Source organism: Dermacentor andersoni, chromosome 5 (genome assembly GCF_023375885.2).
Source record: "Dermacentor andersoni chromosome 5, qqDerAnde1_hic_scaffold, whole genome shotgun sequence".
Taxonomy (NCBI): Eukaryota; Metazoa; Arthropoda; class Arachnida; order Ixodida; family Ixodidae; genus Dermacentor; species Dermacentor andersoni.
Window position 1 is genome coordinate 54166850 of NC_092818.1, and position 16954 is coordinate 54183803.

The 16954-nt window shown below is 45.0% G+C and overlaps 2 protein-coding genes across 2 annotated transcripts in view; one reads left to right on the top strand and one right to left on the bottom strand.

Moving 5' to 3' along the window:
- LOC129384668 (solute carrier family 28 member 3-like) overlaps positions 1-16954 on the bottom strand; it is a 61909-nt gene that overhangs the window by 17966 nt on the left and 26989 nt on the right. The window lies entirely within an intron of this gene.
- Positions 944-9481, top strand: LOC126530276 (uncharacterized). The gene is made up of 6 exons (XM_050177590.3): positions 944-1071; positions 1161-1225; positions 1939-1998; positions 3030-3125; positions 4723-4851; positions 7654-9481. Exons 1-6 carry the CDS (start codon positions 944-946, stop codon positions 7956-7958), a joined length of 783 nt encoding a protein of 260 aa, XP_050033547.2. The 3' UTR covers positions 7959-9481.

Below are 16954 nucleotides of genomic sequence, written 5' to 3' on the forward strand. Positions count from 1 at the left end.
AAGACCGGTTGCGCGGATGCAGCGTGGACAAACCTCGCGTTTGTGAAAGAACGTTTCGCGCGGAAATCAGTCTGGCGTTTTAAATATTTATGCTTGAATAGCGTCGTAATTGCGGGAATTACACGTCACATATATACTCGCTTGCGCACGCATCACCAACCAGGAAAGGTGCTGGAAATGTCAGCTAAAAAGACAGTGAATAGACTTGTGCCATTGTGTAAAAACACAACAATTTGTGCGTTAGCAAACCCAAGAGCGGACTAAACGTTTTTTTTTAACACACATGGCTCCATGGAAGACGTGTGGGCTGCGTGAAGGAAAGATAATAGGAGATCAAGAAGAAAAAAAAAACAATAGAAATAGCAAGTTTACCTTCTCCTTTTGAATAGCTGAAGGAGGCAACACTACGGAGATGTTCGATGTCCAATTAAATAGGAACAATAATTGCTGCAACATTCGTGGATTATAAGTGGATTATAAGTGGATTATAAAATAGGGGAATTGACTACAAGTACCTGGTGCATTCCAAGTGGGAATGCAAGTTCCTAAGACAAATGCGCGTCCTGGAACTCTATTTGAGCAAATAAAGGACCGGCTAGCTTCCGCTTGCGACATTAGAGAGGTTTAGCTTGTCCGGAAAGCCGCCCCGTTAGCGTTGGGGCGTTTTACCGTGTGCGAACTGCGCATGCGCATGACTTTACCGGATACCGTGTTGCGTTACCGGATTGCCGGATCCCGGTACCGTCCGCTCCGACCCAGGTGGCCAGACCGCGTCTACACCGACGACCAAATAAGCCGAGTCAAGACAAGCCAAAAAAACAAAACAAAGAACTACAAAATGGCTGCCCCTCCTGTCGTTCGGTCGCGCAGGCGATTCATGCCGAGCGACGATATTATTATATTACAAGAAGTGCTAACACATAACCCGTTCGATGATCCCACGATGTGGGTGAAGATCACCGAGAAACTTTGCGAACTCACGCAAGTGGTTCGCAATCTCCGCAGCGTGAGAGAACGGCTGGACCTCCTCCTGGCGCAGTTCTTGCGGGATGACATAAAAAACAGGAAAAAGTAAGTTTTCCAGATGTTTATTACTCGTCGATATCCTAAGCTAACACGTTTCGGCCAAATTTTCTAAATGCGCCTGTTTGCTTTTCTAGATCAGGGACGGAGGAAGATTACGAGGTGGTGCACAGGCTGCTACAGCAGGTAGCAGACCTGGCACGTGAGTGCAGCTACCGACCACCAAGATCAGCGGTGCGGAGCCACCGCGGCACTAATAAGGGTAGGCCTGTCTGCGCTGCTGCGAGCGCCGCAGGGGCAAAGCAGCGCCAGCCCAGCACCCGCAAGACAGCTGCCATGGAGAGCTTCGCTGCCTCTTCTACTGATTGTGGTAGGAGACTTAATACTTCACTTTCTTTTATTCTTCTTGGGGGGGGGGGAGGGGGGGGGGGGTGACGTGCATGAGTTGAGATGTTAGCACTCAACTCGATTGCTAAATACAATGCTGCATGCCCTTGTGCCATACCATATGCATTGCTGTCATTATTCATTTCACACCTAAGATTGGTCGCTATGTGGCTTCCTGAAAGCTTGCATTCAAGTATGCATACCATGTTCATTTTATTTAGCCGTGTAGCTGCAGTTTTGAATCATGAGAGCCAAGTAATTACTGTAATTACCATAATCTAAATGCCTCAAGCCTGCAATTTTTATGGGACCGCGTTTTAAAATGTGTAAATTATGTAGAATTGTGCTGCTGGTTCCTCTTCAAAGTGCAGTTTTCTCCCACAAATTCTTTAGGCAAACATTTCACCACGCGCGCCTCCCTATGATTGCACTGTACGAAACCAGTACAAGGAACCTGCCCTAAGTGTTAGCAAAGCTACTGGTTTTGTTTTAAATTTCATGAAATTTTATGCTCTTTTCTATCTGTAGGGGAGAACAGCGACGTGCACGTATTCGTACCAGAGCCAGAAGAGGAGCCTGACGACCCAGGCAGGTGGGCCTCAAGTGGATGGCCCGCATCGCCTGAGCCATGTTGTCGTATGTAAAAGTACCTTATTCTCAGTGCATATGATAAAAGCTCAGTAAAATAGTGCCGCTTGTACTCTATTCTTCAAGTAATCTGTTACCTGTTGTCTTGAGGAAGACATTGTTAATGTGCTCATATTATAGGCACCACTTCGTGGGTTTCCGCAGAACTCATTTACTCTATCAGTATCCTGGTGCTTTGAATTGTCAATTAATTCTTCCTCATCTTGTTTTCTGCTGGTTAGCTCAGTCGGTGGAGGAACTCTCCTGGAAAGGCATTAGTCCAAGATTCAATCCCAAGGCCAGGATGAATTTTCTTCGAACTGTGCAGCTTTCTTTAAAGAAAAAAAAAAAGGGGGGGGGGGGTTCCTAGTCGCTGTAGGCTACTTTCAGATGGATAACACAATTCTTTCCTTTCATGAAACTTCCCCCACATTGCTGATTTCCATAGAACAGTGCATTTGCTCATAATGTGTTCTGAGTTCGTTGGATAGCAGCATTTCTTGAAGCTAGTCTGGATAATCTCCAGACTGACTTTATGGCCTGCGCGTCGAAGGAACTCCATTAGCTCATGAATATTGTTAGTTTTTTCACGAATGTAGATTAAAATTTTTTGCAATGAGTATGAGGCAATAGGTCATTTTGCATACCATTCCAGAAAATAAAGGGTGACCTATATTGAAATAAGTACGGTAGTCCTGCATAAATGAGAAAATATTGCCAGACACTGCAATTATTAGCTGTCAGTCAGTAACATAGAACTGCTGATGTGAGTGGCAGATTTGGGACTTCTGAAATATCGGGGAACAATTTTTTTAGACCCTTAAACATGCAGATAGCATTAAAATGTTAAAACACTAAACAATAGAAACAAATAACATCGATTATATTCCTGAATCTATGGAAGCCACATAGAGAGTTTGATTGTACTCTGCAGATTTGTCAATGACCTGATTCATGTGCAAATCTTATACTCCATTTTTGTACACCTCAAGGGCAGCCGGCAAGTCCCAATGACTCCACACGCGAAAACCCCACACAGAGGTCACCAGTGGGCACAGGTGGTAATGACGCCCGTTTGCCATTGCAAGGTAACTATCTGATTCGTTTCACTCCCTCTTGCACCATAAATAAGGTATATACAGTATATATATACTGTATATACAACTGCTTGTATGTATATACAAGCAGTTGTGTATACAGACTCCCTAAGTGTCGTGAAAGCCTTGTTGTCAATCTGTAAGCATAAAAATCTCGTACTTATTTAGCTCTATTTCGAGCTGTGTAAAGCTTATCTTGCTAACCATCATATCATTATATGCTGTGTACCCAGCCATAGGGGAATCAAGGGTAACGTTCTGGCGGACCAGATGGCCACATCAATTGCATCACATGCTGTTAATCCTACCGCTGCTGTCCCTGTCACAGATCCGAAGCCTTTCTTACGAAGGAAACTGCGAAACCACTGGCAATGCATGTGGAACATAGAAACAAATAATAAACTGCAGGTGATAAAGCCGCAATTAGGTTCTTGGCCCTCTGCAACAAAAACACGGCGAACAGATTTCCTACTCTGTCATCTCAGAATAGGACACACATTTGGGACCCATAATTTTATACTTTCTAGAAATGAACCTTCAACCTGTTGTAAATGCTGGGAGAGGGTGACCGTCCTCCACATCTTACTTGAGTGTCGGGAAGCCGAAGCTGAGAGAAAGAAACATTTTCCTCTGGCATAGCGCTATTGTATCCCGCTTCACCCGGCTATGTTTCTTGGCAAAGAACCGCTTTTTAACGCCAAAGCAGTCCTCAGTTTCTTCAATGATGTTGTCCTACATGTTATTAGTCCCATACATTCGTAGCGCTCCCTCTCTTCAGAGGATGCTGCTGTGATAGCAGCATTGCATAACACATGCCTCCAGGACCTTGTGTCTCAAGGGCTCTGGTGAGGCCATAGTGCTGTGGCCAGTCTTTGATTCTGACATGCTTTGTATATCATCATTTTCGTAATGTACTTGAAGGCTGATAGTACACGTCGTTAGCCATCGCCATAATCTTACTACATGTAGATTTTACAGCCTTTAGAGTGACTATTTTTTAGTCCCCTTTACAGCCACATCACATCAACTTAATAGAATGTATCACTCCACTGCGAAATCACTAACACTGGCATGGCACTCTTTGGCCATACCTGGCCCTTGCGCCAATAAAAACCACACATTCATTCATTCATTTCCCTCTGGCACCACAGACACGCTGTATACATTGTGGTACTAGCAGTGCAGCCAGTAATAGTAAGGCCAGTATTTTATGCTTCAATAATATAACTGATTGGATGCTGCCAACTGCCTAGTTAACACATTCCGAATGCTTTCTGTCAGCACTTGCATAAATAATAATCATCAAGTGAGGCCACATTGGTAATGATGGTAGTTTTTAAACACACTATTGGTGTATGTCATATAACTGTCCCCTTGCCTATAAAAGTATTGTCACACCTATATGGTCATACTGTTTGTAGCATGTACAATTCAGCAAAGCTTCATTAGTCCAGTGAATACTGCATGTCTGAAATTCAAGTGAAAAGCCAATTTTCAGCACTGCTTTACTGCAGTTAGTGCCAGTACTGCCTGATGTTACAGAATTCCTAAATGCACACTCAGGCAATATTAAATTTTGCATTTTAAGAGCTTCCTGCAAATGCAATGGGCACCTGCCATGGGACCGTGCATGGCAACAGCAGCAGCAGCAACAGACCATTGCCACCTGCTGCCCCTGTACTAGCGACCCCTCGTGTACGAAGGACACCACTGAGAGGTAAATAACTTTCTTCACAAAGAACCTGGTGTCACAAGCGCTTGTCTGCCTTACTGACCAAGTCTGGCAGTAGGGTGCAGTGGAATGCAGTGGAGGGCTTCGTGTTATGCTCATGTATGTTTTGCGCACTGTTGTTACCACAGTCTTCGGTTCTGGTGGCCACTGCAAACTCATCAGTTGGATTGGCGCATAGCGTAGGCTCGTGAATTGCGCAGTTCGGCACTTGTTTGCAGATAGTTGCATGTTCCGACCATGGTCGAGCTTGTGGTTCTGCAGTGTTACACCGGGTGCGACCTGCGTGGTGCTTTCTTTTGCTTTCATTGTAGCAAGTGTGAAGTGTTATTCATGTATGAGTGGACAATTCTGAAAATTAGTGCGAATGCATTGAGGATTGGGCCAGTTCCATGACATGACTGTTTGGTTTTCTGCATGCTGTGCAAGGAGCTGTCACTAAAAAAATTGGGAAGGAGAGAAGGACCGAGCCATGCAGCAAGCAAGGAACATAGAATCATCACGTAGTTAACGTTTGCGACCTTAAGAGGAAGGTTTAGCTCAGGAGCTTCAATCTAAATCCACAGAAAATGAGATAGTTTTATTAGCAACCATTGCACCGAATTTGATGAAATTTGTTGCATCTCATAGAAAAAGATTAAATCTAATGACTGTTGGTAGTAAATTTTTTATTTCCGCTGTCAATTTTAAAAATAAAAATGGCTTAAAATCCAAAATTTTCTGAAAAGGTTACTGTCAAGTTTACAGCGATGTAGCACAGTAAGGAAAAATGATATAACTCTGTGAATTGCATCTAACTGTACATTTAAAGCGGACATAGTTGACATAGTATGCATGGTTCTGAAATAGACCACTAACATGTGAGTAGGACTTTTGCAATACTCTTATAAACAGTGTAGCAAATCCACGCACAATATAAGTTGATGTCGAATTTGTTTTGAATGCTGTAATGGGCGTAGCTTACAGAACTGCGCATCTGTTCTTGGTGCAGTGCTACAAAGTTGTAAACTTCGTGCTTTTATTTTTTTGCAAACTTACGAAGTTCTCGAAAAAAAAAGATTCAGGCCTTAAATCATAGTTTCGCTTCCAACAGTCACTAGACTTTTTTTCTCTCAAGTGCAACAAATTTCATAAAAATTGGCCTAGTGGCCGATTGTAATACATAGTTTCAATAAGCGTTTCTGCATTTCACGTTCTGCGACCACGCTAAAACTTCTACTTTACATTTTTGGGTGAGCTAAACAGTGGTTACTGGCCCAATGTGGCTTCTGATGCATTCAGAAAGGGGCGTTGTATTTAGCATGCGACACAAGGAGGGTGGTGGGGGTTTGTACACCCTGATCAGGCTGTTCTATTATTTTTTTCGATACGGCCATTTATTTGTTTTTAATGGTACCTTCAACAATGTTGCACGTTGACCCCTTAACGAACTGTACACGAGGCATCAATGCATCTGTTGTGCAGGTGCCAGTATGTCGTGAATATGTGGCACGGGGTACCTGTCGGGCATTGTGACACTGTTCAGCGCTCGATAGTACCCGCGAGGACGCCAGTCACCGGATGATTGCTTAGGAACCATGTGAAGGGGAGATGCCCAAGGACTGGAAGATGGTTGGATGATACCCAACTCCAACATATGGTCGAATTCCTGTTGTGCCTCCACCAGTTTCTCGGGCGACAATCGACATAGTCGAGCGTAAACCGGTGGTCCAGTAGTGGTGATGTGGTGAAATACGTCGTGTATTACTGGGGATCCCACTTGGCGCTGGTGTGTCTGGTCAGAAAATTGGCTCAGTATGGAAGTGAAACGAAGAGGGCCTGCTGGCTTGATCAGCATAGGGCTGAGCAGCATATGTCTTGAAGGCTTGCCTTTTACATCGCTTTGTGACACAGGGTCCTGTAACTTCTGGTTATGCACATCGACTAACAGTCCGAAATGGCACAGAAAATCCGCCCTGAGAATGGCGAATTTCACGTCGGCTACTATGAAAATCCATTGTAGCGTTCTCTGCAGGCCCAGACTGACAGATGCGCGTTGCAGCAGTCAGTAACCTACTGGAGCAAAGCTTCTTTGAGCTGGGGATAAGCTCCGGTTCGCAACCGCTTTCTTGATGCTTGAAACTCATCGCTTTCGAAGGCTTGAAGAATCTGTTCATTTTCACGTACGTTCCCAATGTGCTCTGCTTCACGTTGTACTTGGTCATCATGTGCTGTTGCAATTCGCCGTTCTTCAAAGCCTGCAAAATTTCCACCTTAGTCGCCAAGTTGTTGGATTCGTACTTCTCCCGCTTTGCCGGCGTTGCCATCACCGTAGCACAGGATGGTGGTGGCATGCAAAACATGGTCACAACTCCGCAAGAAGAGATGATGCCGACTCGACAACACAAGGAAAATGGCATCGAAGGCGCAGTGGAGCAAAAAAAGAAGACACTGACATTCGGCGACGCTGCGCTGCTTTACCACACTTTCGTGTAGCGGCAACCGTCAGCATTTGTCTGAATTAAGCGGTGCGGGGCCAAATTCTGACAAATTAACGAAGGTTTGGGCCCATAGACTACCATGCACTTTGGCCAGGACCAATAGAGCCATCCGAATTACCCAAATTTCCAAATTAACGGGTGTCGCATTAATGAGCTTTTACTGTAGTGTCCCTGAGTACAAGACACACGTGTGTGTCCTTGTACTCAATGCTGCGTTTGTCGCCTTCAAAAAAGCACTGCTTGTGCTTCAAAGCATGAAGTTCAGAAACGCTTCATAACATTTCTTATGTTCCTTGTTTGATTTGTGCAGGCACACGAGGGCATAATGAAGCCACCCTGGCGTATCTGGAGGCCCGGTCAGACCAAGAAATGCAGATGCGCATGCTCGGTCATGAACTTGACCGGGAGAGACTGGCCCTCCAGATACGCCAGCACGACGACAAGATGCAGCTCCACATCCGCCAGCATGACGACAACGTGAGGCTGAGGGAGCAGGAGCTTGAGCTGCGAAAAACTGAGCTGGCCGCACTTCTTGAGGAAAGGCGGAGCAGCCAAGTGTACCAGACTGCCCAGCTGGAGCTGATCAAAGCTTTAGCGGAAAAGCTCCAAAAATAGTGTTAATTGTACCTGATGCTCCAGTTTCTTGTTCAGTGCTCTTTTTTCTTTCTTTTCTTACTCTCAATTCACGTGCATGACGCTACCATTTCTTGTTCACTGCTCTTTTTCTTTCTTTTCTTAATCTCGGTACATACAGATCATGGTGCACTATTTTAAAACAATTAAATTAGGGGGTTTTACGTGCCAGAACCAATATTTGATAGTGAGGCACACCGTAGTGTGGGACTCCGGAAATTTGCACCACCTGGGATTTTTTTAACGTGTACCTAAATTTAACTACACAGTGTTTTCACATTTAGCGCACTGTTTTAGCATGCTCTGATGGGATAGTGAAGGGTACACTACCTTGCACAAGTTGAGGTGTAGTATCTTTGCTGTGAAGTTTTTAAGCCATGAGAATGAATGCTCGAGTTTTGTGTTTAATTCATGTGTTCCTCATCAGCCACACTAATTCTGCTTATTTAGCGATGATTTATTGAGCTGCCATAAGTGTTCAATGTTTTGCTCACGCATAGAGGATGCCTTGTCTTCAGAATGCACGATGCCCCAATTTTTATTCAATATTTATTTTCTTTTTCTTTTCTAAGTCAGTTCGTACAGATCATGGTGCACTGCTTCAACTGGTTTAGTTTTAATAGAAATCGTTGATGCGCCACTTTGTCAGACACTTTTCCATAATCTAAGAAAATGGCATCAGTTTGTATGTTGGTGTCAAAGTTAACATGCAAATCATGAATGAAAATGGACAGTTGTGTCTCACATAAGAAACCCCTTTTGAAAGCCACGCTGGGATGAATGAAAAGTATTTTTATCGAGAAATGCCACGATATAAGAGTAAATGACATGCTGAATGATTTTGCACGGGACACTTAATGACAATCACCACCATCAATCAGCCTATTTGATGTCCAATACAGGACAAAGGCTTCTTTCTGTGATCTCCAATGACCCCTGTCCTGTGCCAATAGATTCCAGCTATCACCTGCGAATTTCTTTTCGTCACCCCACCTAGTCTTCTGCCGGCCTCGGCTGCGCTTTCTTTCTCTTGGTGCCCATTCTGTGACCCTAATGGTCCACTGATTACCTAACCAACTCATTATATGGCCTGCGCAGCTCCATTTTTTCTCTTAATGCCAATTAGAGCATTGGCTACCCGTTTGCTCTCTTCCTGTCTCTTAACGTTGCACCTAACATTCTTCATTCCATAGCTCTTTGTGCGGTCCTTAACTTGTTTTTGAGCTTCTTTGTCAGTCTCAAGTTTCTGCCTCATATGTCAGCACTGGCAGAATGCACTGATTGTACACCTTTCTTTTTAATGATAATCGTAACCTTCCAGTCAGTATCTGAGAATGCGTGCTGAATGCGCTCCAGCCCATTTTTATTCTTCTATGAATTTCCTTCTCATGATCAGTGTCCCCTGAGTAATTGACCTAGGTGACCATACTCCTTCACAGACTCGAGAGGCTGACTGGTGATCCTGAACTCTTGTTCCCTTGCCCAACTATTTATTATCATCTTTGTCTTCTGCATATTAATCTTTAGCCCCACTCTTACACTTTCTCTGTTGAGGTCCTAAATAATTTCTTATAATTCGTCCCCAGTGTTGCTGAACGGGACGTTATCTGCAAATCGAAGGTTGCCGAGATATTTACCATTGATCCTTGCTTCTAAGCCTTCCTACTTTAATAGCTTGAATACTTCTTCCAAGCACGCAGAAAATAGCAATGGAGAGATTGTGTCTCCTTGTGTGACCCCACTCTTTATAGGTATCTTCCTACTTGTGTAGGATAAGGTAGCTGTGGAATCTCGGTAGATGTTTTCCAAGATATTTACATAAGCGGTCTGTACTCCTTCATTACGTAATGCCTCTGCGACTGCTGGTATCTCTATGGGATCAAACGCCTTTTCTTAATCTATGAAAGCCATATAGAGAAGCTGATTGTGCTTTGCGGATTTAACCTGATTGATGACATGGATACGATCCAATGTAGAGTATCCTTTCATGGAACCTGCCTGTTCCCTTGGTTGACTGAAGTCCAGTGTTGCCCTTATTCAATTGGAGATTATCTTGGCGATTACAAAATACTGGAAGTAAGCTAATGGGCCTATAATTTGTCAATTCTTTAATGTCTTGTTTTGTGGATTAGTATAATATTGCCATTCCTCCAGTTCTCTGGGACCCTTGAAGTCCATAGACAGTCAGATAAAGGGCCGCTAGTTTTTCAAGCATTAAGTCTCCTTTATCGTTGATTAAATCGACTGGTAGTCCATCTTCTGCCGCTTTTCCCCGTTTTATGTCAGGTGGGCGTTGCAGGTGGGCGTTGGGGCGGAGGCGTAAACGTGAGCGGCCTGGATGGTGCAGAGCTCAAACAGACAAAACAGCTAATATTGCCTTAACCAAGTGTATTCCACTTCGCTGCTGGTGTAAATTTTGGGCACTGGCATAACCGTGTTGCTGCCAAAAATTTACACCCGCAACAATGTAAAATACACTTGGTCGCTGCAATATTAGCCATTTTCGTCTGTTCGAGCTCTGCGCTACCAGGTGGCTACACCATGCAGGCCGCTCCCGTTTCCGCCTCCTCGCCAACACTCCGTCCACCTGCGTTTACCCGAATACCAGACAAGCTAAACCTCTCTAATAATATCACTGTTCTATTTTTGTAGAAAAAGAATAATTGTGCACCAACTAAACATGTGGGTAAAAAAAAAAGGGCGTTGTAAACGCAAGGGAAAATGGCTCGGTGTCTGACTTCTTGTGTCAGCTCAGTTTCCTTATATTTTCGAGGCCGAATACCCCATGCACAACACTATGTTTCTTCACACGATTCAAGGGACCTAATACTCGACCACTTCACGCTGCGGGTGAGAGGATCAAGAGACCGACGAACAATCCCAAGCATCACCAAGGAAGCCGGACGCCTGTGTACTCACAGCTGACGAGTTTCACTGATGGACCATCTAAAGAACAAGCGGGCAGCTTGACATGCCCAGAACAGCAAGAAGCTGCAGGGGGGTCCAAGTGCTGCTCAACAACTGCAACACTGACATTGCCAATCTCACACGTATTCTTGACTGCCTGAGTTGCAGCAATCTTGAAATTCAAGTCTTAATGCCAGTATTCAAGGGGACGTTCCTGACGAGCTTGAGGCAGAATACAGCACTGCAGCAGATTACAACAATCGGGTCATGGTATGCTGGCTGAATTGCTCTGCCAGACCGCCACTTTGGAACGACTTGAATGTGACCCGCAGTGCAGTTTCTGCTCAACCTTATCTGGCCGCAACTAACATGGCATTGTCGCATTTAGGATTATGACTGCTTAAGCTTAGCATTCCCATTTTTAGAGGAGACATTCCCCAATTAGCAGAATTTAGGAACAGTCTGAAGAAAACTGTTCAACGCAGTGCGACACTATTGCACAAGACCAAGTTCCACTACTTGTGGAATTACCTTGTAGATAAGGCAGCAGCGTCGATTGCTGGTTTACTGACCACTGAATGTTATGTGGATGCCGTCGAGTTTCTTACGTAAAGGTTCGGTGACCAAAAGAAGACTGAACAGTGTCATTTGTCAACCCAAGAAACTTTCCGCATGTCATGTCGGGAACACGATGTAAGGTTTCCAGAAGTTGTATGATGCCACGTAACTGCATATTCATTGCCTTACTGCATCGAACCTACCAGCCCTTAGTTTTTCGGAAATGCTGGCAGACGTCATGCGGAACGCCTTGTCATGTAACATGTACTTGATCTTGTGCAAGAGAAGTGCAGAGAGGCGCTAAGGGGACTTAGCATTGCCAACCCTCTGGGAAATGTTTCGGGACAAATGGTAGCAGCCAAGTTGAAAGAGCTGCTCAACTTTACCAGGGTAGAATTAGAAAGCCAGGTGAAGTGCTTCACATAAGCGGCATGCGTTCGGAAGGTGTACATACATCGAAAAGTCACGAGACCGCAGCACCACTTTTGCATGATGCGCCTTCGGTGAGAAGTGCATTTCTTCTGCTAATCAAAGAACCATTCCACACGAACCTGTGATGCTAAGCTCTCTCTGGCTGAGAAAAAGGAACAGCTAGTTTAGGACAATTGTTGTTTCAGATGTGTGTCATGAGTTCACCAGTCAAGATCTTGTCATGTAAAGCTCACTTAGTCTCGCAATAAGGTTACGACCGAAGGTTGTTGGTGAGACAAGAATCGCTTTCAACACAGGTCCGTGCGTTTCAGCACTCCATCAGGCACTGAAAGGCGTAGAATCGAGAAAGTTGCTTTGTGTAACTAGTACAATGCCTAAGTCTGCACAGTGCAAGCAATCATGGTGCCATATGCCACTACGTTTCTGCACCATCCATCGACAACAACTTTGCGGGACAACTAAGACTTAAAGGCAAATTTCTTGCAGATAAGCGGCGTTTCTTTGAAGCAAATGCCAAATCCGGACTTTGTTTGGTCATCGGGTCAGAACATCTCTGGAAGGTACTTATTGGAGAACTTGAATGGAGCACAGATATCCAAGGATTAGTCGCAGCAAATTCCACCTTTGGATGGACACTCCAAGGACGAAGTCAAAGCAAAGCATTCATCGAACGCAATACGAACTTGATGGTCTGTGCACTGTAAGTGGCAAGTCTTTCTGATCACGAAACGTCACAGATTTTGCATTCCTTTTGGTGACTGACTCAAAGCAATGGGTAGCGCTCAGCAAAGCGACTCAATCACTTACAAGTCTCTAGAGTGATTTGACGAGACTAACAGCAAATCTAATGGGAATATATTGTCGCGCTACTGTGGGAAGAGGGCAAGCATTCAGAGATAACTGTGATACAGCTCTCACTTGCCTTAGTAAGCTGGTTAAAATGCTATCGCAACGTGACACAACTACAGCTTGAACAAGACCTCACATTGAAGAAAGCAGTACTTTGCGGCAAGCAGTTTGAGGAAGTCTTTAAGCAGCAACCGCACGTTCATGCTGCCAGCTTATCGAAAACCATCGATCTCTGCATACAACTCGCCCAACGCGACATGTCGACAGGAAACGCAAAACAGTTGAGCAACCTCAGACTAGCATTCCTGTCATTGGTGCGGTAGACAAGGAACACACCCCAAATAAAAGTCCAGCATCAAAAGTGCTGCAAAAAGGGACGTTTCACCACTGTATGCTGATCATCACGCATGCTTCATCATCTGCAATTAAAGGGACACTAAAGGTTACTATTAAGTCAACGTGAACTGTTGAAATACCATCCCAGAAACCTCGAAATGCTTGTTTCGTGCCAAGGAGAGACTTATTTTAAGAGAAAATACGTTTTGAAGCGTCCGCATACCTCTAGCGCAGTTCAAATCGCCTGCCCTCCGATCGAGGAGTACTGACATCATGGTCTCTTAGTGACGTTGCGCCGTCGGTGAGTAGAACGACGTCCGCAGACGGTGCTACGGCTTTTCTGCGCAAAACGCAAACGCGCGGCCAGAAACAGAGCCAAGACAGAGCCGACAGCAGAGCGAAAGCGGGAGTATGGTGGCTGGCGGAAGGAGAAACGTGCGACCATAAGCTGGTACTTCATTCTATGACGCAAACTTCGTCGCTCGTCGCAATGGACCCTGACGACAGATTGTCTCGCGATGCTGGGCTCAACTTCAGCTATTTGAGCACAGACGAGCGCGACCTGCTGCTGAGGGCTCGCGCTGCCGGCGTCGTTGCGTACTACGACGGTGGCCTTGACACCGGCTCTCCGGAGCGGGAAAGCAACGAGGGCTTCCCACGACATCACATGGACGTGGCATTCTCGCTGCTTGTTCCAAATGAAAGTTTCGCGAGCCAGCAGAACCCGCACAGCACGACGCGATAATGAAACTACTGAAACTCCAAAGCGTGCGCGGCGCAGAGTCGAGCGAAAACGAAACCGTTCGACCACCCATACTAGTGAAGGGCGTCAAAATGTAATTTTTTCTTAGAATCGAATAGACTTAGACAAGTAGCATTTCCTTCCGTCTTATAATCGAATGAAATATTTTTAATACAAGTAGTTGAGTATTAGTAACACAAATTATGAGGAGTGCTTTCGTCATCGGGCTAGTACCGGAATGTCGCTGGGGGTCTCAAATCGTGTCATGCATTTACCTCAATTTCTCGGTTACTAAAGCTCTGTTCGCCATTATAGTGATGCCTTAGACGTTCTAGAACATTGCTCTACCACTTTAACTTGACTTTCTGGTAACCTTTAGTGTCCCTTTAAGCACATCTCCGGAAAGTAAAAGCTTCCTGGAAGCGATCACAGACGGCGCAACAACTCCGTGGACATAGAAGCCATCGCTAAAATGACATGAAATGGTACAGCTCAAGCACTTCCAGAGGAGGACCGACTTCGTATTGGTTCATTCCAAACTTCTGTGACACCGCACACCCGCTGATGGAGCGCTTGCATAAATCCAACTCTCATTTCATTTGGGATGCCACTCAAAAGCAGGCTTTTCAACAAATTAAGAAAGCCTTGACTTCACAACCTGTCTTAGCTCTCTATGACTCAAGGTGTTAACTAGACTAGACTTTGCAGGACCGCTCCACATAAAGCAAACAGACCATCAGCGCAAAGGATGACACACACTACAGAGCGCTACTTGTAACTATTGTTTTATTCCTCCGTCAATGGAATAAATGGGGCAAGATACTGGGGGGAGGGGGGGGTAAAGACTAAAAACAAATAAACAAAAAAAATTTTACAAACATGGCCATCTACCAATGCCAAGCCGGCTTTGTCATGTGATAATTCTTTCTGCAGTCAACATCCTAATAAAGGAACCAGGATACAAAATTTCAGATTAGCGCGTGAGGAAATCTATTTCCTTTGCACTAAGGGAGGCTGATGGCATGCTCATGCACATACTTCCCAAACGTGCAATCTCAGCGGCTTTGATTATCTCTTGCGTCATTTGGCTGCCATCTTTGCTCACAATCTTGCATTTCTTAAAGAATGGCCGACATCTGCAATCTCTACAATGTATCCCAAGGTGTCTGGCGACTGCTTTTGAACGAAAGATTAAAAGCGCATGATTATAACTTTTCAAAAGCAGTAGCCGGACACCTTGGGATACATTGTAGAGACTGCGGATGTCGGCCATTCTTTAGGAAATGCAAGATTGTGAGCAAAGATGGCAGCCAAATGACGCAAGAGATAATCAAAGCTGCTGAGATTGTGCGTTTGGGAAGTATGTGCGTGAGCATGCCATCAGCCTCCCTTAGTGCAAAGGAAATAGATTTCCTCACGTGCTAATCTGAAATTTTGTATCCTGGTTCCTTTATTAGGATGTTGACTGCAGAAAAAATTATCACATGACAAAGCTGGCTTGGCATTGGTAGATGGCCATGTTTGTAAATTTTTTTTATTTGTTTTTAGTCGCTACCCCCCCCCCCCTCCCCCCAGTATCTTGCCCCATTTATTCCATTGACAAGGGAATAAAACGATAGGTGCAAGTAGCGCTCTGTAGTGTGTTTCTCTTCTGTGTGTGCCGTCAAAATGTTGCGCAATCGAACCTGCATTACACTATCTCGGGCAACTTATTCGGAAGGTACCAGATATTCTCTGAAGGAGGGTGGTGCAATGCCAAAGTACGTAGACACTTGACTGCCATACATGCAAGTACGGCAGTTGGACAGCAGTGTTGCAACTTTATACATACGCCCCACCCTCTGCTGAGTCATTTTTTGATTTTTGTGGAAATCAACGAATGCGAAGTCTGCTGCCACCTTGCCAAACCCCCATTCTACAGCCTGCCGCACAGTGCTCATGCGCTTGTTGAAATGAGCCTCGTAGGGCTGCAATGATGCCCCTCCAAAAGGCTTAAGGAGCAGGGGCCGGAGTACATAGGCTGGGTCGCCATAGATAACATATTCATGGCCTTGGGCGACTTTTTCCAGGTTCCGGTAGAGGGCCGTCTTCTTCAAAATTCCTGAAACAAGGTTACAGATCTTGTGAGAGTAGAAGAAAAAGACTCTTGCAAATGCACTTGTTTTGCACAAACAGAAGCAGTGCGTGAGCTAAAGAAAAGTTAAGGGCACTTATTAGGGTATACATTTTCACCATTAAGCATGCAAGGTGCTGGTAGCTTTGAAATGGGTGAGCAGAAGGCCTCTGTTCGAAAACAATTTGTTTGTGAAAAAGGTAACCTTACAACCTTGTGAACTTCATGCGTCGTCCATGACTGAAAAATTTTGCTGAAATGTTCAGAGGAGTGTATGCTATCTGCTGAATGTGTTTTTTTCACAATGCGCGAGGGGTTAAACAATTAAATTATGGGGTTTTATGTGCCAAAACCACTTTCTGATTATGAGGCACGCCGTAGTGGAGGACTCCGGAAATTTCGACCACCTGGGGATCTTTAACGTGCACCTAAATCTAAGTACACGGGTGTTTTCGCATTTCGCCCCCATCGAAATGCAGCCGCCATGGCCGGGATTCGATCCCGCGACCTCGTGCTCAGCAGCCCAACCACAGCAGCCACTGAGCAACCACAGCGGGTGCGCGAGGGGTGGTTCACGACCTCTTTAATTCTCGGTCAGACATACCTAAGTACGCAAGAAAATCAAACAACACAAACATGTATAGTTTGATATTTGGTGTAAGTGGTCCTGTAAGTGTAAAGTGGTACTGAAAATATGGAACACGCCAGGGCAGGGCATGCATAGGCAGCTTGGTAGCAATTATAACATTGAATATTACCATACTAGATTAGGTATTTGAGTTATTGAAGCTAATCGCCATGGCGCATTAGAGAAGCAATTAGAGGCAACCTCACGCACCAGCATCGTGGCGCCGACCATGAAATGGTCCATCCATTTGGCATACCAAGCCATTAGGGCACATCACGGCTTGATATTTTTGCACGTGATGCCGTTTGTGGCCAGAAAAATGATCCTGCTGTCCAACTGATGGCCTGCAAATTCGTCGCGCTGTGCCATCAACGAAACCCCAGCAGTTCTTCAGTGGAGCGCCTTTCCTGTGA

Coding starts and splice junctions, on each gene's coding strand:
- LOC126530276 (XM_050177590.3), top strand. CDS start 944: ATGTGGGTGAAGATCACCGAGAAACTTTGCGAACTCACGCAAGTGGTT. Junction 3,126..4,722: donor CGCCCGTTTGCCATTGCAAG/GTAACTATCTGA, acceptor TTGCATTTTAAG/AGCTTCCTGCAAATGCAATG. Junction 4,852..7,653: donor ACGAAGGACACCACTGAGAG/GTAAATAACTTT, acceptor TGATTTGTGCAG/GCACACGAGGGCATAATGAA.